We start from the raw sequence: 17,777 nt of genomic DNA, 5'->3' as shown, positions 1-17,777 counted from the left end.
CCAAGAAATAATGAAGCTTGGAGCTGCCCGGTCGACGCGCCTATCTATGGCTGCGCTCCTTCCCCCTGGGGATCACAGGGAGGCAGCCTGTTCCCGTGGAGGACACCACCACATAGTGCCATCACGGTACACGTGTGTGAAGTGCCCATGGGGGATCTTCGGTCACAACGATTGCTTTTGGATTTCATAAGCTGTGGAAGCAAGCATCCCCCAGTGGCTGCCAGTCCTTGAGGGTTTCGACTGCCTGAATATCCCAAAGGAGATCCCACCCGTCGAGCACCCTCCAGGGGTGTTTTAATTAAAGCAAGGAGAGTAGGAGAGAGAAAAGCAGAGACACCACTTGCAATTTATTGCATATGCATCATCTCCCCCCACCCCAGGCACCCCAACAGTTCAAATGCTGCTCTGCCATCACTTCTGAAACCGCAGTTATGACATCTACACACTAGGTCCCAAACCCCAAGACCAGAAGAGCAGAGTTTAGTGCAAAGACTAAGGACACAGAGATGTAGGTCTTCCCTAAAACTCTCATTTTTCTGAAAGCATCCAGCTGCAAAGACAGCCCACAAGGAAAAGCACAAATCCACCAACTTTGACCCCATTTTTTGGAAAAATGTCATGCATTTTTCAAACAGTGAAGGTGTAGAAGAGCACAAGGTGCAGACCTGGTGGGAGCAGAGCAAAATTCTCCCCCCAGCCACCCTGAACCACAAAGCCATGTCCCAGCCACCTCGCTCCATTTGCAAGCCTAGATCTGCATGTGGCTTATTCACATCTTCCTGGCAAGGATGATTCAAAACAGGCATCCACCTACGCACAGAAACCCAGATCTTTTTTGGCGTGAAATTGCAGCCTGAGTGATGGGTCTGGGCAACGAGAGCAGGGGTAGCAGAAACTGTCAGCAGCTTAGAGGATTACACGGGTGAAAATAGGCACTGGCATCGTGCTGTTTAAGATGGGGAGGAAAAGAAGCTAAAACGCAGTGCAAAAAACACCCGCCTGCTGACCTCTGAGCTGATGTCAACTTTAAATACCTCCATTCTTCAGTCCATCAATACTTACTGGGAGGAAGATGAAAGAAGAAAAGCATCTGCTCTCCTCTTCCCAATCCCCTCTGACTGCCCTGTCTTTCCAGGACCCCGCGGCTGCTGCACTGAACATGGACCACATGGGTTCACCGAGACTCACCAGAAGCACACGTGGTCTCCTCTGCCTAGCAGGGCTGGGGGACTGGGGGGGCAGATTTCCAAACTACAGATTAAGGGCAAATGTTACAGACACAGCAACGTATAGTAAATCTCAGCTGCTTGAGAGCGCAAAGCTGTGTAAACTTCCTCTTAAGGTCAGGTTTGTGTTGAGTTATATTAGAAAGCACACAGAAAGTTTCGCTACTTGCAGCTGAGAGTGAACGGTGGAAATCTGACACGTGTGTGTTTACACGGCACGTGCTGTTTAACTTTGTGGGAGCAGATCTAGGAAGAAGCAATAGCATCCCAAAATTAGAGGCAAAATTTACACTGGCTTTAGCAAGGGTGACATTTAACCTCTCACATAGCATCAGGGTGAGCAACCTCATGTTTATAAAGAGAGTTTTAGCCCCTCTGTATCTTTTCCTCAATCTGCTGGATCTGCCAAGGGATGGATGGCGAGACAACCACCACCAGCATGGCCCTGTGGATCCTGCCTTCATAGTGCTAATTTCTGCAAGAAAATTTGCACAATACTGACCTTAAGAGAAATGTACAAGGACCCATCTCTGTGCTCTGCTCCCAGTTCCCATCCAAAAAAAGTGTATCACAAGTAAAAATTGGCCATGCAGTCACATAGTTCCCCGGGAAGCCCTCCCTCTGGCCTCTGTGTCATCAAACCCTCGCCACGGCTACTTACAGTAGACAGTGAGCAGCACGCTGGCATTGCTCATCCCCACCACGTTCTCAGCAATGCAGGTAAGCAGGAACCCATTGTCCTCACTGGTGACATTCACCAAGGTCAGATTGATGGCGTGAACATTGGTCCAGTTGAGGTTGGTCTATGTATCAGAGAGAAGCACAGGCAGAAATCAGCATCTGGTGGCTTCCCTGCTCCCTGCTCTGGCTCCCAGGAGGTGAGGGTCACGGTTTCCATATAAGACACAAGAAGGGCTTGAAAATTCAAGGACAAGTAGGACCTGGGGGAGGTGAGGCATTTCCTCACCCGATTAAGTTCACCATTACGTATGAGAAGCACTACTGGGAGGTGGAGAGCCACAGTGCTGTAGCATTGATAAACACAGCTTGTCTCTAGAACAGCTTGCTTAGCTGCCTGCTTCAGCTACAGCTAGTGCAGACACCTCTGTAAACAGGTAGTTTCATTAGAGGAGACATGAGTTAAGATTCAATTAGGGAGCACTGAGATATGAAGCTATCTCATCTTCACTTTCCTGTCACATGGAGGGGAGGTTTTGCAATGCCCTTCATACGCTTCCTAGGTTCTCATCTGGATAAGGTACAGCCCCTATTTTCCTTTGGATGGGGCCTTTCCACGTTTCCCATTGCACCCTCCAACATCTACCTGAGCCCTGCCCTGCACGTGTGGACATGGGGATCCCACACCTGCAGCTGTGCCTCTGCCCAGCAGCACCGATGTCCCTTGGCTCCTACCTGGTGCGTGTTGATGGAGTGGAGATCTGCCACCGTCCAGTCGACGTCGGGCAGCGGCGAGCCCGAGCCGTTGCAGGTGATGACAGCGTTCTCCCCTTCCCGCACCGTCAGGTTCACGTGGCTCACGCTGATCTCTGGGAGGTCTAGGAGGGCGGACACCGAGGCGCTTAGGTGCAGAGCAGCATTTGCTGCAGCCAGCCAGCAGCAGGACACGTAGATGTGGACCCAAATCCTGCCAGGCTGTTTGCCAAATTAGCCCCCAGCACCTTGCAGTAAGCAGCAGGAGGCAATGGCATGGCATTCTCCCACCAATGAGGGAGCAGGGAGACAGGATATAGTGGGGACTCTGGAGAAATGCCAGCTGAGCAGACCCTCCCATTAGACACTAATCCAAAAGTTGTGCCCAGTTCTGGTTGCCCTTCCCCTCACACAATCACCCTCCCTATCTCTTTTAGCTTCACTGAAGCTGATTTCAAGGGCAATCACCTGTGATGGCAAAGCTGCATGCTCTGGGAGAGGACCCAAAGTGCCCCCATCTCTAGGGACATGGCACAGAGCACCCAACACTCCAGGAAAGGACAGAGTTCCTCTGACTTACAATAACCAAGAGAAAGTGACCAAGAATGCATCTTCATAATAACCACAGCTCTCCTAAGAAAACGTGCCCTTGTTCTTCCTCAGTGGTGTCAGAGAGATTCACTGATCTATGGTGGTCCTGATTTACACACTTTCTTTACTTGCTGCCCCAGCAAACAAATATCCTTGCAACATGAAACAAGACAGAGCTGGCTGCAAGAAGGGCAAACAGACTTCTTGCAGGGGTCAGGCTTTCTGGCTTCATTGAAAAGCCAAGTCAGAGAGAGTGTGGGAGAACAGTGGTCACCTTCCATCGTAGGACAGCAACATCCATTGTGCTAACCCAAAGACAAGACCCTCTGTGTTCCTCTGTGTCCCCTCAAGTCTAATACCACCACTGCTGGAGTCACCTCTCCTCCCATCCCTGATCCCTAAGTTGTTTTTTTCCCCCTCTCTAATCCTTACAGATTATTCTTCCCATTTAGAGAGGAAATTACAGTGCTCTCTCAAATCTTTTTAAGTTCATCCCCATGCAGGCACACTTTGGCCAGTTTCCAGAGCTTAGTAAAGGGACATCGTGAACTTGGGGGGAAAAAGAAAAAATAAAAAGTCACGCAAATCAAAATGCATGCTGTTTGTCTACTATTGCTGCAAGAAACAAACCCAAATTCCTAGAACAGAGATCAATAATCAAAGAAAGAAAACCTCTGGTTTTCCTCTTTCTTTCATCCTCTGAGTTTGACAGCTACTTGTGTGTAGACAGTTTAATTGTGTTGAAGGTACGCATCCTTCCCCTTATGCTACAAGGAATGCTTTCCAGTAATAGCAACAGCAGAGCAAAAACTGATACCAGACAGGCAGCTGACATGTGAACAAGGTGAGGGATAACTATTGAACATGCCTCATGTTGCTCCTGGGGCCACTGGACTCTGTTAATCAGCAGGAAGCAGAAAGAGACACATGGTCACTCCTGCTTCATCCCTACAGACACGGGCTTGCAATTGAAAAATTAAAGCAGGGAAAATGGATAAAGACATGCATTTCCTAGGAGAATTTTCTCTTATCAATATACCATTTCTAGGATTTGTTAGACAGAGGAAGAGCAACAAGAAACCTATCACTTCTCACGACCACAGTATCACACGTTGTCAAGCAATGGCATTGTAGTGAAAGAAATCCCCCAAATCCCCTGATACCTTCAGGCACTCAAACAACAGCCCCGCGTTTACCCTGATACTCTATTTTTAATCCACAAACTACTGTGATCAGCTTCAATCATCTTGTTCTTGACCACGTGGCGGGATACTGTGGCATCAGCTTCCCTAAGCAAAGGGGTCAACTGGAAAGGGCAGGGCAGGGCAGGGCTCCCTCCCAGCACGGGCTGCCCCTTACCGCACTGGGTGATGTTCATCTCCTGCAAAGGGATGACAGCTGTGTCCATGTTCATGCAGTAGAGCTCCTGGGACTGCAGGTTGGCCTCGCCCTTCTCCTGCCAGAGCTGGATCCAGCGGATGTCACAGCTGCAGTTGAAGAGGTTCCTCTCTAGTCTCCTACGGGCAGAGAGAGAGAAACGACAGTGGGGTGGGGAAGGAGGACCAGGGTGATCTCCTGGCTGTGTACTCCCCAGGGACGAAGGGCACCAGGCAGGTACAAAGGGCTCTTTTGAGCTGATGGAGAAACTCCTCCATGGGTTATTCTGGAGCACATGGTTCCCATCTCTTCCTGCTCCGGAGAGATGGAGGTTGTGCATCCATGTGCTCACACACACTCCTCCCTGAACAAGGTTTACATCTTCCAGGTCAACACACATGCACACCATATCTTTCACTGCAAGGAGTGCACAGCCACGGCTCAGTCCCACAGTAACGCCACCCTGACACCCCTACATTCATCTCTCAGCGAAGGAGCAGGCAGCTTCACACTGCCTTAAAATACTGATTCACATCCTAAAATCCTAAATCAGTGGGGGACCAAGACCCTGCTGGGGAAAGCACACCTCCGGCTCCATCAGCACTCAGCAAAGCTGGCAGTTTTTCTCCTGAGCAATGTGTACAAACAGAGCCTCCCAGGGCTCCAGGCCATGAGCTAATGTGCAGGATATCATGCATTTTAATCAAATCAAACAGCACTGCGCTGAGACCCTGCTGACCTGGCCAGGAGAAAAGGAAAAAAGCACTGCCTTTAATGTACTTCATTTAAAACACACTTATATGTTTTATATACAATTAATGTTTATTATTATCGATTTTCCAACCTATTAACCATTTCATTTACATTTTAAAGCCCTACAGCTCTGTGTAGATGCAAGGAGGATGGGTCCCAAGGTGGGGGGGAGACCCCGCTGCTCAGCCAGGACAGAGCTACCAGCCCAGGGGGCTGCCTCAGGAAAAAAACTGGACAAAGAGAACTGCCCCCCGCATAACTGTGAAGCAGGAGAAAGCAGGAAGCAGAGAATTCAGCACTGAAAAGGTGAGCTCAGTCACCCCAGAAGAGAAGAGCTTCTCCAAAGGTCAATCCATTGCTCCACGTAGGGTTTGGATCCACCCCCCCCCCCCCCCATCAGACAAAGGAAAGCTGCTTTTCTGGTCCATTCCACACGTTACTACAAAATTCATGCTTCCTTTTACAAAATTAATGCCACTGACTAACAGGATTTGGAAACAGCCTTCCAAACACACGCAGCTGCTGTTTGGTCTGTAACGGTACTGCAAAAGCAGGAGGAGAAGGGAGCTTCTGTCAGCACCCAGGGCTGCTCAACTTAACCCTAACGGTGTCAGGTTGAGTCTCCTCATAAAACAAGATGTCATCTGGTTTTTATTTTTTTTAATTTTAGAGCAAACAGTGTTAAACTTGACTTCATGCCTTTTTATTATTGCATTCCTTCCCAAAAACAAGCACCTAACCCTTCCCAAGACAGGTACGAGGCCTAGACAAGAGACTTGAAGGCCAAAGCACTACGTTTAAGAGGCCAGAGCAGACTGGCACAGCGACGTGATGGGATACAGATGACGAGGCACTCTCTACACACTACAATAGGTGCAGTTAGTGCCTTGTGCAGGCTTCAAAGCTTCATTGCAGCCCCAAATCCAGAGCCCACATTGTCCCAAAGACCTGCTGTCAGTGCTGCCAGCAGGGCTGGATGGTGGGCAGGAGCAGGGGACGTGGTCTCAACATTACAGGACAGCACATAAACAAGCAGGAGGTGAGCTGATTTTGGATCAGGTGGCTGGAGACGTACCCAGGACCAGGCAGGGAACTTTGGGAGCTTAAAGTCAGCGGGGAAGAAATTCTGCTCTGCCACAAATATCCTCACAAAACAAGGCTGCTGGGAGAGCCACTATCACAGCACTTAAGGGCAGCTCTGTAAGTAAGAGAAGGCAGCCTTCCCGGCCCATTGCTAATTCATGAAGGGCCATGAATAATATAGGAGGAGCGTGCTTCAGGGCAGAATTTACCCACGACCTGCCCCAGCACCAGTGATGTAACTTGCTCTAATCGAGGCCCCCACAGGGGCTTTTGCACAAATTAACTCCCATCACTGGCTGGACATGCCAAGTGCCACCGGCTGCTGGCATGGCACCTCAGTGTGAATGCACCGTGGGTGTCTAGATGTGCACACAGGTGTGTGCACCAATTTTCCCTCGCTTGCAAAAGTTTGACAAATGGGAGATGCCTTTCCTCCTTGCTTGGAGCCTTCCCTGATGGCTGGCTCTCCAGAGAGGTCTACAGGAGATTTCAGCGCTCAGTCTGCCCTGGACCTGCCCCCAAAAATGAACCCCCGTCTTTCTTCTTGGACCTCATCAGTGTCCCAGCCTTATGGCATGCATGGCTCATTAGGAGCTGCAGCCCCTTCCAGCCCTTTCTCCTGCAATTGCTCTAACACATTTGCTCTTTCCTGCTGCAGATTTAACGAAAGCTAAAAGCAAAGGCTGGTCACAGGCTGGGCTAATGAGCACACGACAGAAGTGAATGAGGATATAGCTCTCCTCAAAGAGCACGTTGGCAGGGCTTGAACCACTCAGTCACCCTTAGCCAGCTCGGTCACCTGCATTCTAGCCTCCAACAGAAATGAGTAAAAGCCTCCCCCCTGTCTGTGACCCTGTGCTTGTGGAGATAAGCACACCTCCCCTTCCCTGCAAAGAGGAGAAGCACCTCAAGGAGCTTCCACCATGTGCTGGAGGTTCCACCACCACCCGAAGCAGAGGGACTTCACACACGAAGCAGGTTTTTTTGAGCTCGGCAGCTAACAAAGACACACGCCCTGTCCCCGTCTCATCAGCTAAAACAAAGCTGGCTGCAGCTAGAGCCTCTCGGAGGGCAGCAGAGATCGCTGCCACACTTGTGCTGTCTGTTTTGATTCACATAAAGCTGCTGCCGAGGTTTCACACACTCGCAATTAAAACGCTCTTCTACCTCGGGACTCAGCCTGCCTCCCCGAGCTGAAGAACTAAAAAGCACCCAGCGGGGAGAGAGCAAAATCTATTTTCATTTTCCGTTTCTATTTATTTCCCAGAGCCAGTGCTTCTCGTGGGGGTGCAGCCAGACTTGTTGTTTCCAAAGCTCTGCCAGAAAGGGAAGGGCTCAGACAGGGAGCGATGCACGGTGTCCGAAAACTGAATTAGCTAAGGCTCAGAGTACCAACCACCCAGCTCCAGCTCTAGTAGAGTGACTGTTGGTGGCAGTAAGTTTTTAAGCCAGTGGCAGGTTAAACATTAAGTCGGGCTCATGACAGAGACGCTGCTGTGCCCCATCCCTACCAAAGCCTCTTGCTGTAGCGTTGCAAAAGCCTTCTGCAGGGCTTGCCGGCGGGGACTGCTCGTGTTAGAAATGGTCCAGGCAGAGCAGGGAGATGTTCAGGACTACGGGGTTTTAGACAACCAAGGAGGTAATTGGATCCAGAGTCTTAGGTCTTTCCGGGAAGGAATTTCTTGAAATGTCAGCCTTAAGCTCTCAGAGGACATGACAAAGGAAGCCAAGGACATGACAGAGGAAGCCAGCTGTGACTTGTGGATAAGAAAGGCTCTAAGCCCAATGTTTATGAGCTGTTGCAAGTGTCAGACGCTTCCCCGCGCACACATAGCTTCAGGCTTCGCAGAGCTGTGTACACACTGGCTTCAGCCCTGCTGGTCAAGGTCAGCCCATGCCGTGGGAATTGGGGCTGGAGTTACTGGAAACCATTCCAAGCCCTGCTTCTGGCCAGGAGGAGGAAGAGATAATATCCTTTGGAAGTGTGCCTCATTTTTGCCATCCTTTCTTCGGTGAGTCAGCAGGGGACAAGCTCAGCTCTGTTCAACAAGAAAAACTGATTTAAAGTGTTATCTTTCCTAGCTCAAGACGCCTCAAAGGCGGCACTGCGGCCATTTCAAGCCCCACGTTCCCAGCCACCTGCCCCTCTCATGTCATGGCATGATCCTCATGTGGCATCATCCTCACGTTAGCCTTCTACTCTTGCCTCCATGAAGTGCTTTGTCCGGTTGCACGTTCCCTGGCACTCTCCACATCACACAGCTGTGGCTCTTCTCCCAGCACCCTGCTGAGACGATCCTCCCAACACTTCCCTTCCCACCCACTCTGAGCTGCACATCGTGGTTTGGCCTCTGCTGAAGTCCTGGGCCACATGTTCCATCTCCCTCCCAGATTCTGGAAGCCTCCTTGGAGCTCAGCATGCCAAAAAGCTGTCTTCTACTCACCCATCTTCTGCATTGCTAAAAAAAAAATAAAATACAATAAAATACACTATTTCTACTTTTGCACATCCTTTACCAATTTCTCTCCAGCTTGGGGATCCATTTATGCTCATTAGCAGCTGTAGCACTCAGGACCACATCTGCACCACGAGAGAAAACATTTCTTTACCTTAATTCCCAGCATCTTTACGTGAATGATTCAGAGCACATAGCTCAAGCTACACCTCCATGAGGTCTTCTCTGCAAAGCTCAGCAGTTTCGTGGTCCTGGGAAGGATGCTGCAAGCACATCTCCAAGCCACATTACCACCAACCTCCCAGTGGGTACCAGGTGAAATCTTCCTCTTCTTTCCTGCTCTAGGAACCAGCATCACCACATTATCCTGGTTGTGCCCATGCCACCTGTGCTCATGTGGAAGGAGAGCCCTTCGGGACATGGAGCCCAAGGAGAAGATGTGACGGGAAGTAGCAGTGACAAAGCATTTCTTCAGAACACCACCAACCTGACCAGGCTGTGGCTCTCGCTCAGCAGCAGCAGGCTCTAAGCCCGTACCTCTAAGCTGATCACTTGAGCCTGTGCCAGGGGTGGTGTGCCAAGAAGCCTGTCAGAGCACGATGGCAGGAGACGTCCAGACGAGTTGGGCGCTGCCAGGCCTCTTCAAAGAAAATGCTGACACCATGCTTCGTGACGGAGCTGCTGCCCCACTCCTCTCCTCTTCCTATCAGCCAGTCCCGTGACCTCCCACATTCCTACCCACGTTACTTCGTTCGTCAATCAGGGCTCGTTATCGCTGAGAAAACTGCTCTGAGCACAGCTCTGAAGGGAGCCAAATCGTTCATTTCCATTTGCCAGGCTGCAGAGCCCTGGCCCCAAGTGACTCTGCTGACACAGAGCGAAGCCACCAAATTCCCTGCCAGCATCAATGGTGTGGCTCAACGTGGATGCATCCTTCATCTGGTGGGGACAAGTACACCTTGCTGCCCAAACAGCACCATCTCAATTTGCCTTGGGCTGGTATTGGTCTTCTGAGACTGACTTGGAAGACCTGGGGCGTGCCCAAAGAAGCAAGATATGTCTAAGTAAAAACGAGCTGCATTGGAAGCATCCCCATCAATCCGCAGGATCACCATTACCCCAAGCCCTGCCGGTGCCTCTCGCCCAGGATCGCAGCCCCATTTGCTCCTCCACACTTCCTGGGTAGGAACCATCAATCTGAGTTTCGCCAGACAGAGCAATGACAAGAAGTAAAGGTCTAAGCATACAAATGACTCATGCTATTACACTTGAAACCCGAGCCAGAATATAAAGAAATATTTGGGGTTGTAATCAGCGAGAGGACAAATCCCAGATTCAGCATTTTAAGTTTGCAAGCCAGACTCCCCATCAGAAGGGCGTTTCTCTATTTCTAATATCGCCATTAGTATTTTTCATTTAACAATTTGACAGAAATAAAATACACTGCAGTAACACCGGTGATAACACACTTACTCCCACTTGAAAGACTGTCTTTATTCCTTCATAAGTCACTTCTGGCTTACAGCTCTATTGATCATCAGCGAGGATGAATGGAGCTTCCCAGGATCCTCTGGGAGAGATCCTACATATATATATATATATTTAGACCCACCAAACAACTATTTCTAAAATTCAACAAAACAGGTCATCAGGGCAACGCTCCATTGATTTCACGTCCACTTTTTTCCTCGAGCACAGCACCGAACGCTCCATCAATAATTCAGCGGGCTGGAGGGCTCTGCTGCCCCAGGGGAGACCCTATCTCATCACCCACACAGGAGGTGGGAGGCGCCTCAATGGCTAGAGACCAAGGAGTCATCCACCTAAAAAGCAGGGTTGTCTTCTAAAGAATGGCCAGCAGATAAAGAAATACAGCTGGTGTCATCCTCCAATAGACAAGGACCAAGTCTTCGGGAAGATCCACTCAAAATCTGGCCCAGTGAGTATTTCTAGAGTATTTCTAACCTTTTCCCAGGGTCAGCCAGCCATTTACTACCCTGGAATGACTTGTTCATCATCCTGACGTTAATTAGCCAGCCCCTGCGAAGTTAAAAGGGAAGCGGTTCTGCTCTGGTGCTCCCATACCCAGGGAATCCTCCCAAGGAAGGTGCTGCCCACTGGACTTTTAGGTAATTATTCATGGGTTTCAAAACAGCTCTAAATAAAGCTCCTTCCTCCTCTCAGCCTCCCTCTTCTCCCAGGGGTACCTCTGGGATGGGACTTACAGTTCGAAGAGCCGCAGCGTCTGGAAGAGTTGCCATGACAGGGTGGTGAGCCGGTTACCAGAGAGGTCTCTGAAAATTAACAGGAAAAAAGAAGTCACCGTAAATAATTCCCCCCGCGCGTGGCCCTACTGCCACCACAAAGCCCGTCATCCTCTGCAGGGCTGTCAAGCAGTGAAGGACCTAACTCTAGGTTTCCTAATGAGAGATTTTAATGAGGATGAACCTGAATGGAAGTTCTCTTTTTATTATTTTTTTACCCCCAAAGGGAAAAATGGTTTGTATCCTGCTGGAGTGTTAAAATAATAATGAAAACAAAAAGATTTGTCTGATTCTTGCCCATGAATCCGGAGCTCAACCAACCATACACAGAAAGAACAAGCCTAATTCTGTAAGTCGAAAAAAAGTTAATTTTTTTAACACGATGTTTGTACTTAACGACCAGGTTGAAGTGACAGAACAATGATTACCCCAGGCATCATCACACAACACTCGGTAGCTGTGCATTAGAAGCATCCCGTGATGGCTGTTTGCACCCAGGGGTGTCACTGCCACGGCAGCTGACAGCTCCCTGCCCCTTCCTTCATCTGCCCAAATTTGCCAAAACATAAACCTCATCAAAATCTCAAAAACATGAACCTCATCTACCTGGGAGAACTTCGCGACCCAGCGAATATCGCCTCTTTGACTAGAAGCCGGAGAGGATAAAAGAGTGCAAAAGAAGTACTAAAAGCTAAAGACAAGATGCTGGTTTTGGGCAGGCTAGGCACGGAAGAGGCAGGCACGTGAAGAGAAGAGCCTCAGGTTGCCAGCAGGGTGAGAAGGCAATAACAAAATTGGGCAGCCTCTGGGGGAGCAGAGGGAGGTGGCCGCACAGGGTGCCAGAATCCCAAACCCTCCCACATCTGTGCGAGCATCCAGACCTCCAGGAAACGCAGGAGGGGACACCTTGCATCCTCCTTCACCGAGCACAGTCCCATTCCCAACAGCTCCCTTCCCATCATGTCCCATCCACCACCACGTGCCCCTGCAAAACCCGACTCCCCAATTCCAAAATTAGGAGCTGCTGCAGCTCTCACACCAGAGGCTCTTCCTGAGCCTGGCAGGCACCAGCCCAAGCACCCCGACGGCACGGTGCCGCATCATTAAATCCTGGCTCTGCCTCGCATCAGCCTACCCTGCTGCGTAAAGCGCCGCAAACCACAGGTTCCTTACTTCACATGACTGAGATCCCACCATTCCTAAGGCTTTAGACAAATTGCTTCCAGCCGCCAACAAAGTTTAGGAAGGCAGCAAAAAATAGCAAGTGATGTTAAGCAGAAAAAAAAAAAAAAAAAAAAAAAGTCACAAAACTCCCTCCTTTATCCACCCCGGAGCACTCGGCACCTGGGAAGTTTGCAAAGACAGATGAAAAGTAGGAGGGGAAGGAGCAGCTCGCTTCTAGAGAAAAGTGAGACAGTAAACTCCCTCCCCCTACACAGGGAGAAGAAAGAAGCGTAAAGGGGATGCAGGAGAGACAGCAAGATGTGGGAGAGAGGCAGAGATGCAGAGGAGGGAGTGAGTCTTGCTAGAATGTCCTTTCTCAAAGGTCATGTTTTGCTACATTAGGCAGAAATGTCAAGAGAAAATTGGATTCTGAAAGAGAAGAGAAAAAACAACAGGCTTTCCACGCAAATAAGGGAATCAAAAATAGCATGATCATGTTATTACAATTTAGGGCACAGAGAGATGGAGAAAGGAAGCGCCCTCACTAATGCAGGCAGCTTTGCCAGGCAGATGCGCTCTGCTTCTCTCCTCCGCTCTCTGCAAACCCGCTCCTAGCATCCACCTGCCCCAAAAAGCCAGGACCCACAGCAAGGGTTAGGGGCATCACAGGAGCATCTTCATGCAGACATCTAACCCTGCTCTGGCAGGGCTTGCACTGCCTGGTCCGACAGCGGGACAGGTCGGGAGGGATGTGCCAGCAGCTCCGTGTCAGGGCAGGCAGGACACAGGCAGGGAGGAGCGCGTTTGTCACCCAACAGACATGCCAGACACCTTAAAATGTCAACAAGGCCCTCGTAAAATGGCCCCTGGTATCAGTGTGGAGACAGAAATACATCATTTAGGTTGCAAAGGCAAACACTGGAAAGGTCAGGAATGCCAGGACTGGGTGTGCAGGTGCAAAGGGTCCGTCCACCAACTGCACAGACATGGAGCTGCTGCAGAAAATCCTCCCCACGCAGCCCCGATCTCTCCCCAGAACAGATCCATCCCCTGCGCCGGATAGGGCAGGCTTCCTGGGGAAAATAGCATGTGATTATGTAATTAGAGACGGTATCGCAGTACATGCACGCGAGGAGATTAAATTACTGCTCCACGGGTGAACGAAGCTCTGGCATTTTGTAACTCCTCTTTGGCGCTCGCAAGGTTCCCACCACACTGTAACCTCAGCCGTGTGCACAGAGCTTCTCAGTGTTTGTAGGGCACAGGAGAGGAGGATTAGGGGAAAAGCAAGACCCTCCCCATCCAGGACTAGTCCTCTCCAACCTCCAGCTGCTATCTCTGCTTGGGAGGCCAAAGGTCCGTTATCGCTTCCATGTCCCCGCCATTTCCTGTGACCCGAGATCACCTTCCACTCATCGCTCTCCAGCCACTCCCAAGCACTCCTCAGTCCCAGACTCCTCATCCATGCCCCAATTCCTTATGATCTTCCCAGCCTTTGTATCTTCCCATATCAGCCCCAATGTCCCAACAAGAGCTGCTGCCCCACATCTTCTCCATCTCCCCCCAAATAGCCTTTGCCAAACTTCTCCCTCCAAGTGGATCAAGATCTGTTCTGCCTACACGAGATCCTGGAGCTGGGTGCCACAAGGCTGGGAAGTGCGGGTGTCACACGAAACTCAGACAACTTACCTGGGAACACTGCAGGAGTCTCCAAGCAATACCAGAGGGATTTCTTTTTCTTTCTTTTTAATTCAATTGAATTTTGGCACACACGTATGGGAAGAGCAAAATTAAGTCTTTCCTGCAAAGCCTGCTCCTTGATGAGCAGTATTCCCCCCTCCACAGAAGGGTGCAGGTGCTGGGACAGAAGCATCACCAGTGTTTTCTGGCTTGAGCCAAACAGCCCATTTCCCCCATCTACCACCTGAACAGGTTTTATTTGAAACTAGAAAAAAATCATTAAAAAAAAAAAAAATACCTTCAGCCAGGAGCAGACACCCAACACAGAAAACTTCAGCCTGAGCAATTAAAATTTGGCAGTTGCAGGGAAGTGGAAGCAGTCGTGGAGCAGAGCATGCCAGACAACCTTTCTAACAGGCTGTGCATCAGCTCCACCTGTAATAAAATCTGGCACATCACGAGCTGAGGAGACACAGGGGGAGAGGAGCAAAACGCCTTCCCTGCGTATTTCACGGCAGCAAACAGAAGCGTGCCTCGGGACGGAGCTGCCATCAGCACTCCCGTAACGCCGTCAAGCTGCTGCTTTGCCGTGGGATGTGTTCTCCATCACTCACAAGACACTGCTTTCCCCAGGGCAGCCTGTAGAAAGAGCTGCCGGGGGCCTTCTGCCTCCCCAGGTCTTGAAGCTACAGGGAGGGACACAAAAGAGGGACCTGGACCCACGCAGCCCGGAGCGAGGGGACTTTCCTGAACGAGGAAGCAGCGTGTTCTTCTTTTCCCTCAATTACCCAGCTGCCAAAAGAGTTCCCACTATTAAAGCCATTTTTATTCAGCTAAATTAAGCCGGATGCCTCATTAATGACACCAACAAGCAAGAGCCCCTGTAATTAAACTGTAAGCTATATTATATGGTTCAGCCCGACGCGGTGGCAGAAACGCTGCTGGGGAGGGACTCTCCTCGCCTGTCCCTCCTCCACTTGCCCTTATTTCCAACCTGACACATTTTCTCCTGCATGGGGCAAGTCTTCCACGTATTTTAATAACACGGTGCTGCTCTGGAAGTCCTGATTGTGGGATTCACTGCGCGGAGCAGCTGGGGTTGGAGGAACTAAAGCAACAGCCTGGCACAAATTCGAGGTGAAAAGTACCCCCTCAGCTGCCCTCCCCAGTACAGGACGTGCCAGTGGCACCACGCCAACTCCTCTGGTCCTTCCTGTGCCCTGGGCACCCTGTCTGGCACAGGGGGTGCTTCCCATCATCTCACAGCTCACTGGGGATTTGGCTCAGTACAGGTGGCTGCAGGACAGGACAAGGTTGGCAGCTGGAGGTATAGGGGTAGCTACATCCAGGCTTCATCTCCGCAGCAAGCAAGGCACTGAAGCTTTGGGTTTCAGACAGAAAAATGCTGGAGAGTCACGCTGGGGCTTACCCGTCCCTGGCAGATGACTCCGGTGACCTCTAAAAACAGCACCACAGGCCCCAGCTGCTGCCCTCCCCATCACCCTCCCTCCCCTGTGCAGTAAGCAGCTTTGTTCATTAAGGGAAAACACGAACTGTCCTTCCTTAATGAATGTGCTAGAATTACCCCAGCATGCCCCAGAAGCTGTGGAAGCAGCGGCTCACCACGAGTCAGGCTCTGCAGACACTGGGCTCAGCTGAAACCTCCGACAGTTCAACACCAAGCCCCAGCAGGACACGCCTCAGGTGGAGCCTGCGAAAGTGCCAGGCGATGCCAAGCACGCTGAGAAAGTGGGGACAGGCAGGGCAGGAACTGCCCAGGCTCCAGACACAGAGGAGTAAAAAAGCTTCCAAGGCTCAATCTTCCCTTGGGAGCTCAGACACCACAACTCCCTCCTTGCTCACGTCCGTGGCACTGTGCCACGCTTCATGAGGCACCTGAACTCGCACGGCGCATCCCATCACATCATCTCGTTCACCCCAAATTACTTCTAGCTCTAAGGCCAGAGCCAGATTTTGCAACAGTCTATCAAGCTCAAACCCTCCTGCGTCAGAGGAGAGCAAAAGACCCTCCTTAGGAAGGCCCCACGTCCCTCCCCGCCTCCTGCTTACAAGCCCGTGACTTGCAAACCCGGAACATCACTGAAACAGGATCGAAGGAGGTGGAGAGGGGCCGCTCCTCTGCATTGTTCTTTAAACAATAGCATTAAAAAGCAGAAGTAGCAGAGCAGGGCGAGGGCGTGCGGCACCACGCCTCCGCTGCAGCTCCGCGGCACATCTGCCTCGCCTCCCACCGCCCCTGCCAGCGTGGCCAGCCCTCTCCTGCTGCTGCCTCCAGCCGGCCCAAGCACTTTAAAGGCCATCTCCTGACCCCGTGATGCCTCCACACCCTCCAAGTCATCTCGTCAGAGGCATGTCCCAGCTGCACTAGGCTTTGTTTGGAGGCACCGTCCCTCGGAGCTCGTTGTTGCGCACGGTTTTGGTTCAGCGCGCGGTGCAGATGGGAGCAGCCACCAGATGCGGGTAATAACATCCCCCATGCTCCGAGGCGGATCAGATGCAGGGATCCGGCCCTCCCAACTACATTTGTTGTGTGCTGTTTACACTTGCTCTTCTCCGCAGACATCTGGGCTCTCCCAGGACTCGAGGAAAGGTTAAGAGCTAGGTCAGCCCTGCAGTCGCTTTCCCTCTGCCTGCCAGCTTCCCTGAAGGGCAGAGTCCAGCAGCATCCACAAAACATGCCAGGCTCCCACTCAAGGAAAAGAAAATTAACATGCAACAGACAGCAACCCTTCCCCCTGGCTGTCCTCCTGCCACCAAGGTATCCTCAGGGGTGCTCTGACCCCACCTGGCTTCTTTTCTCCCAACCCATAGTCCCCCTAGGCCTGGAATATAACTCTACAATGGCTTTTTCTCCTGCTTTGACACACAGAATAATATTGGAGATTTGTACTGACTGAGAAAAAAGGGTTGCCAGCCGACAGCTCCAGCAAGGGGCTGGGTTTATCCTGCCTGCTTCCTTCACGTTGCGTGTTTCTTCAAGTCAGAAACAGCAAGCGACAGGGGAATGCCTCCTACTCACAGGTTTCCAGCAGGCCCAGAGCAAACCAGACGGCTGCAGGAGAGAAAAACCACCCCGCTGCGCCGAGACACGGCACAAGGAGACAGCACGGGACGGAGAACCCTTAACGGGCATTTCCCTGAGAGGGGCCGGGACAGCAACGAGGGCCTTTCAGGTCCTCTGAAGGAAGGAAGGGGTACAAAAATGAATACGCACACACACACCTATATCTCCCAGCAACAGCAAAACAACAGGGCATAAGGCAGGCTAAGCTCTCGGCAGACACCACTAAATGGTTTCCAATTAATTAACTGATTACATGATAGAACAGAAGGGGATTCAAGTGAGAGCTGTTGACCTTTAAGAATAATTAATATCATCAGGATCGCAAAACTTGTCCAAGAAAAATAATTAGGAAGATTCTAATATTGCCTCCAAAGCCAGGCTGAAGGGGGAGAGGAAGGTTCTGGTTAATTTATAAGCACATTTCCCAAGTATTTCCTAGCAAACCCATTTCTCCTTTATATTCACTTCCTGTAGAACCGATATAGGCATATTTCCCTACCCCATTAAACCCCCCCCTCTTCTCTCCAGACCCCTTTTTCCATCATTTTTCCATACCTCACCCTTGGCCACATGGATCCAGAATGGGAAAAGGGCTGGAGAGGCCCAAAGCCAAGCGGGAGCCGCAGCGGCAAGCTGCCCAGGAAAGGCCTCACGACTGCCCTGCAAG

The 17,777-nt window shown here is 50.9% G+C and overlaps 1 protein-coding gene across 9 annotated transcripts in view; it reads right to left on the bottom strand.

Annotated features, from left to right (window-relative positions):
* Positions 1-17,777, bottom strand: part of NTRK3 (neurotrophic receptor tyrosine kinase 3) — a 191,207-nt gene that overhangs the window by 135,099 nt on the left and 38,331 nt on the right. For all 9 annotated transcript variants that reach the window (XM_035336267.1, XM_035336268.1, XM_035336275.1 and 6 more), the window contains exons 4-7: positions 11,143-11,211; positions 4,608-4,765; positions 2,640-2,782; positions 1,888-2,029 (exon numbers count right to left, since the gene is read on the bottom strand). In XM_035336267.1, the coding sequence (XP_035192158.1) occupies positions 1,888-2,029; positions 2,640-2,782; positions 4,608-4,765; positions 11,143-11,211 (512 nt within the window). The remainder of the gene's footprint in view (positions 1-1,887; positions 2,030-2,639; positions 2,783-4,607; positions 4,766-11,142; positions 11,212-17,777) is intronic.

Source organism: Oxyura jamaicensis, chromosome 10 (assembly GCF_011077185.1).
Source record: "Oxyura jamaicensis isolate SHBP4307 breed ruddy duck chromosome 10, BPBGC_Ojam_1.0, whole genome shotgun sequence".
Taxonomy (NCBI): Eukaryota; Metazoa; Chordata; class Aves; order Anseriformes; family Anatidae; genus Oxyura; species Oxyura jamaicensis.
This window is presented reverse-complemented; position numbering and strand designations above follow the sequence as displayed.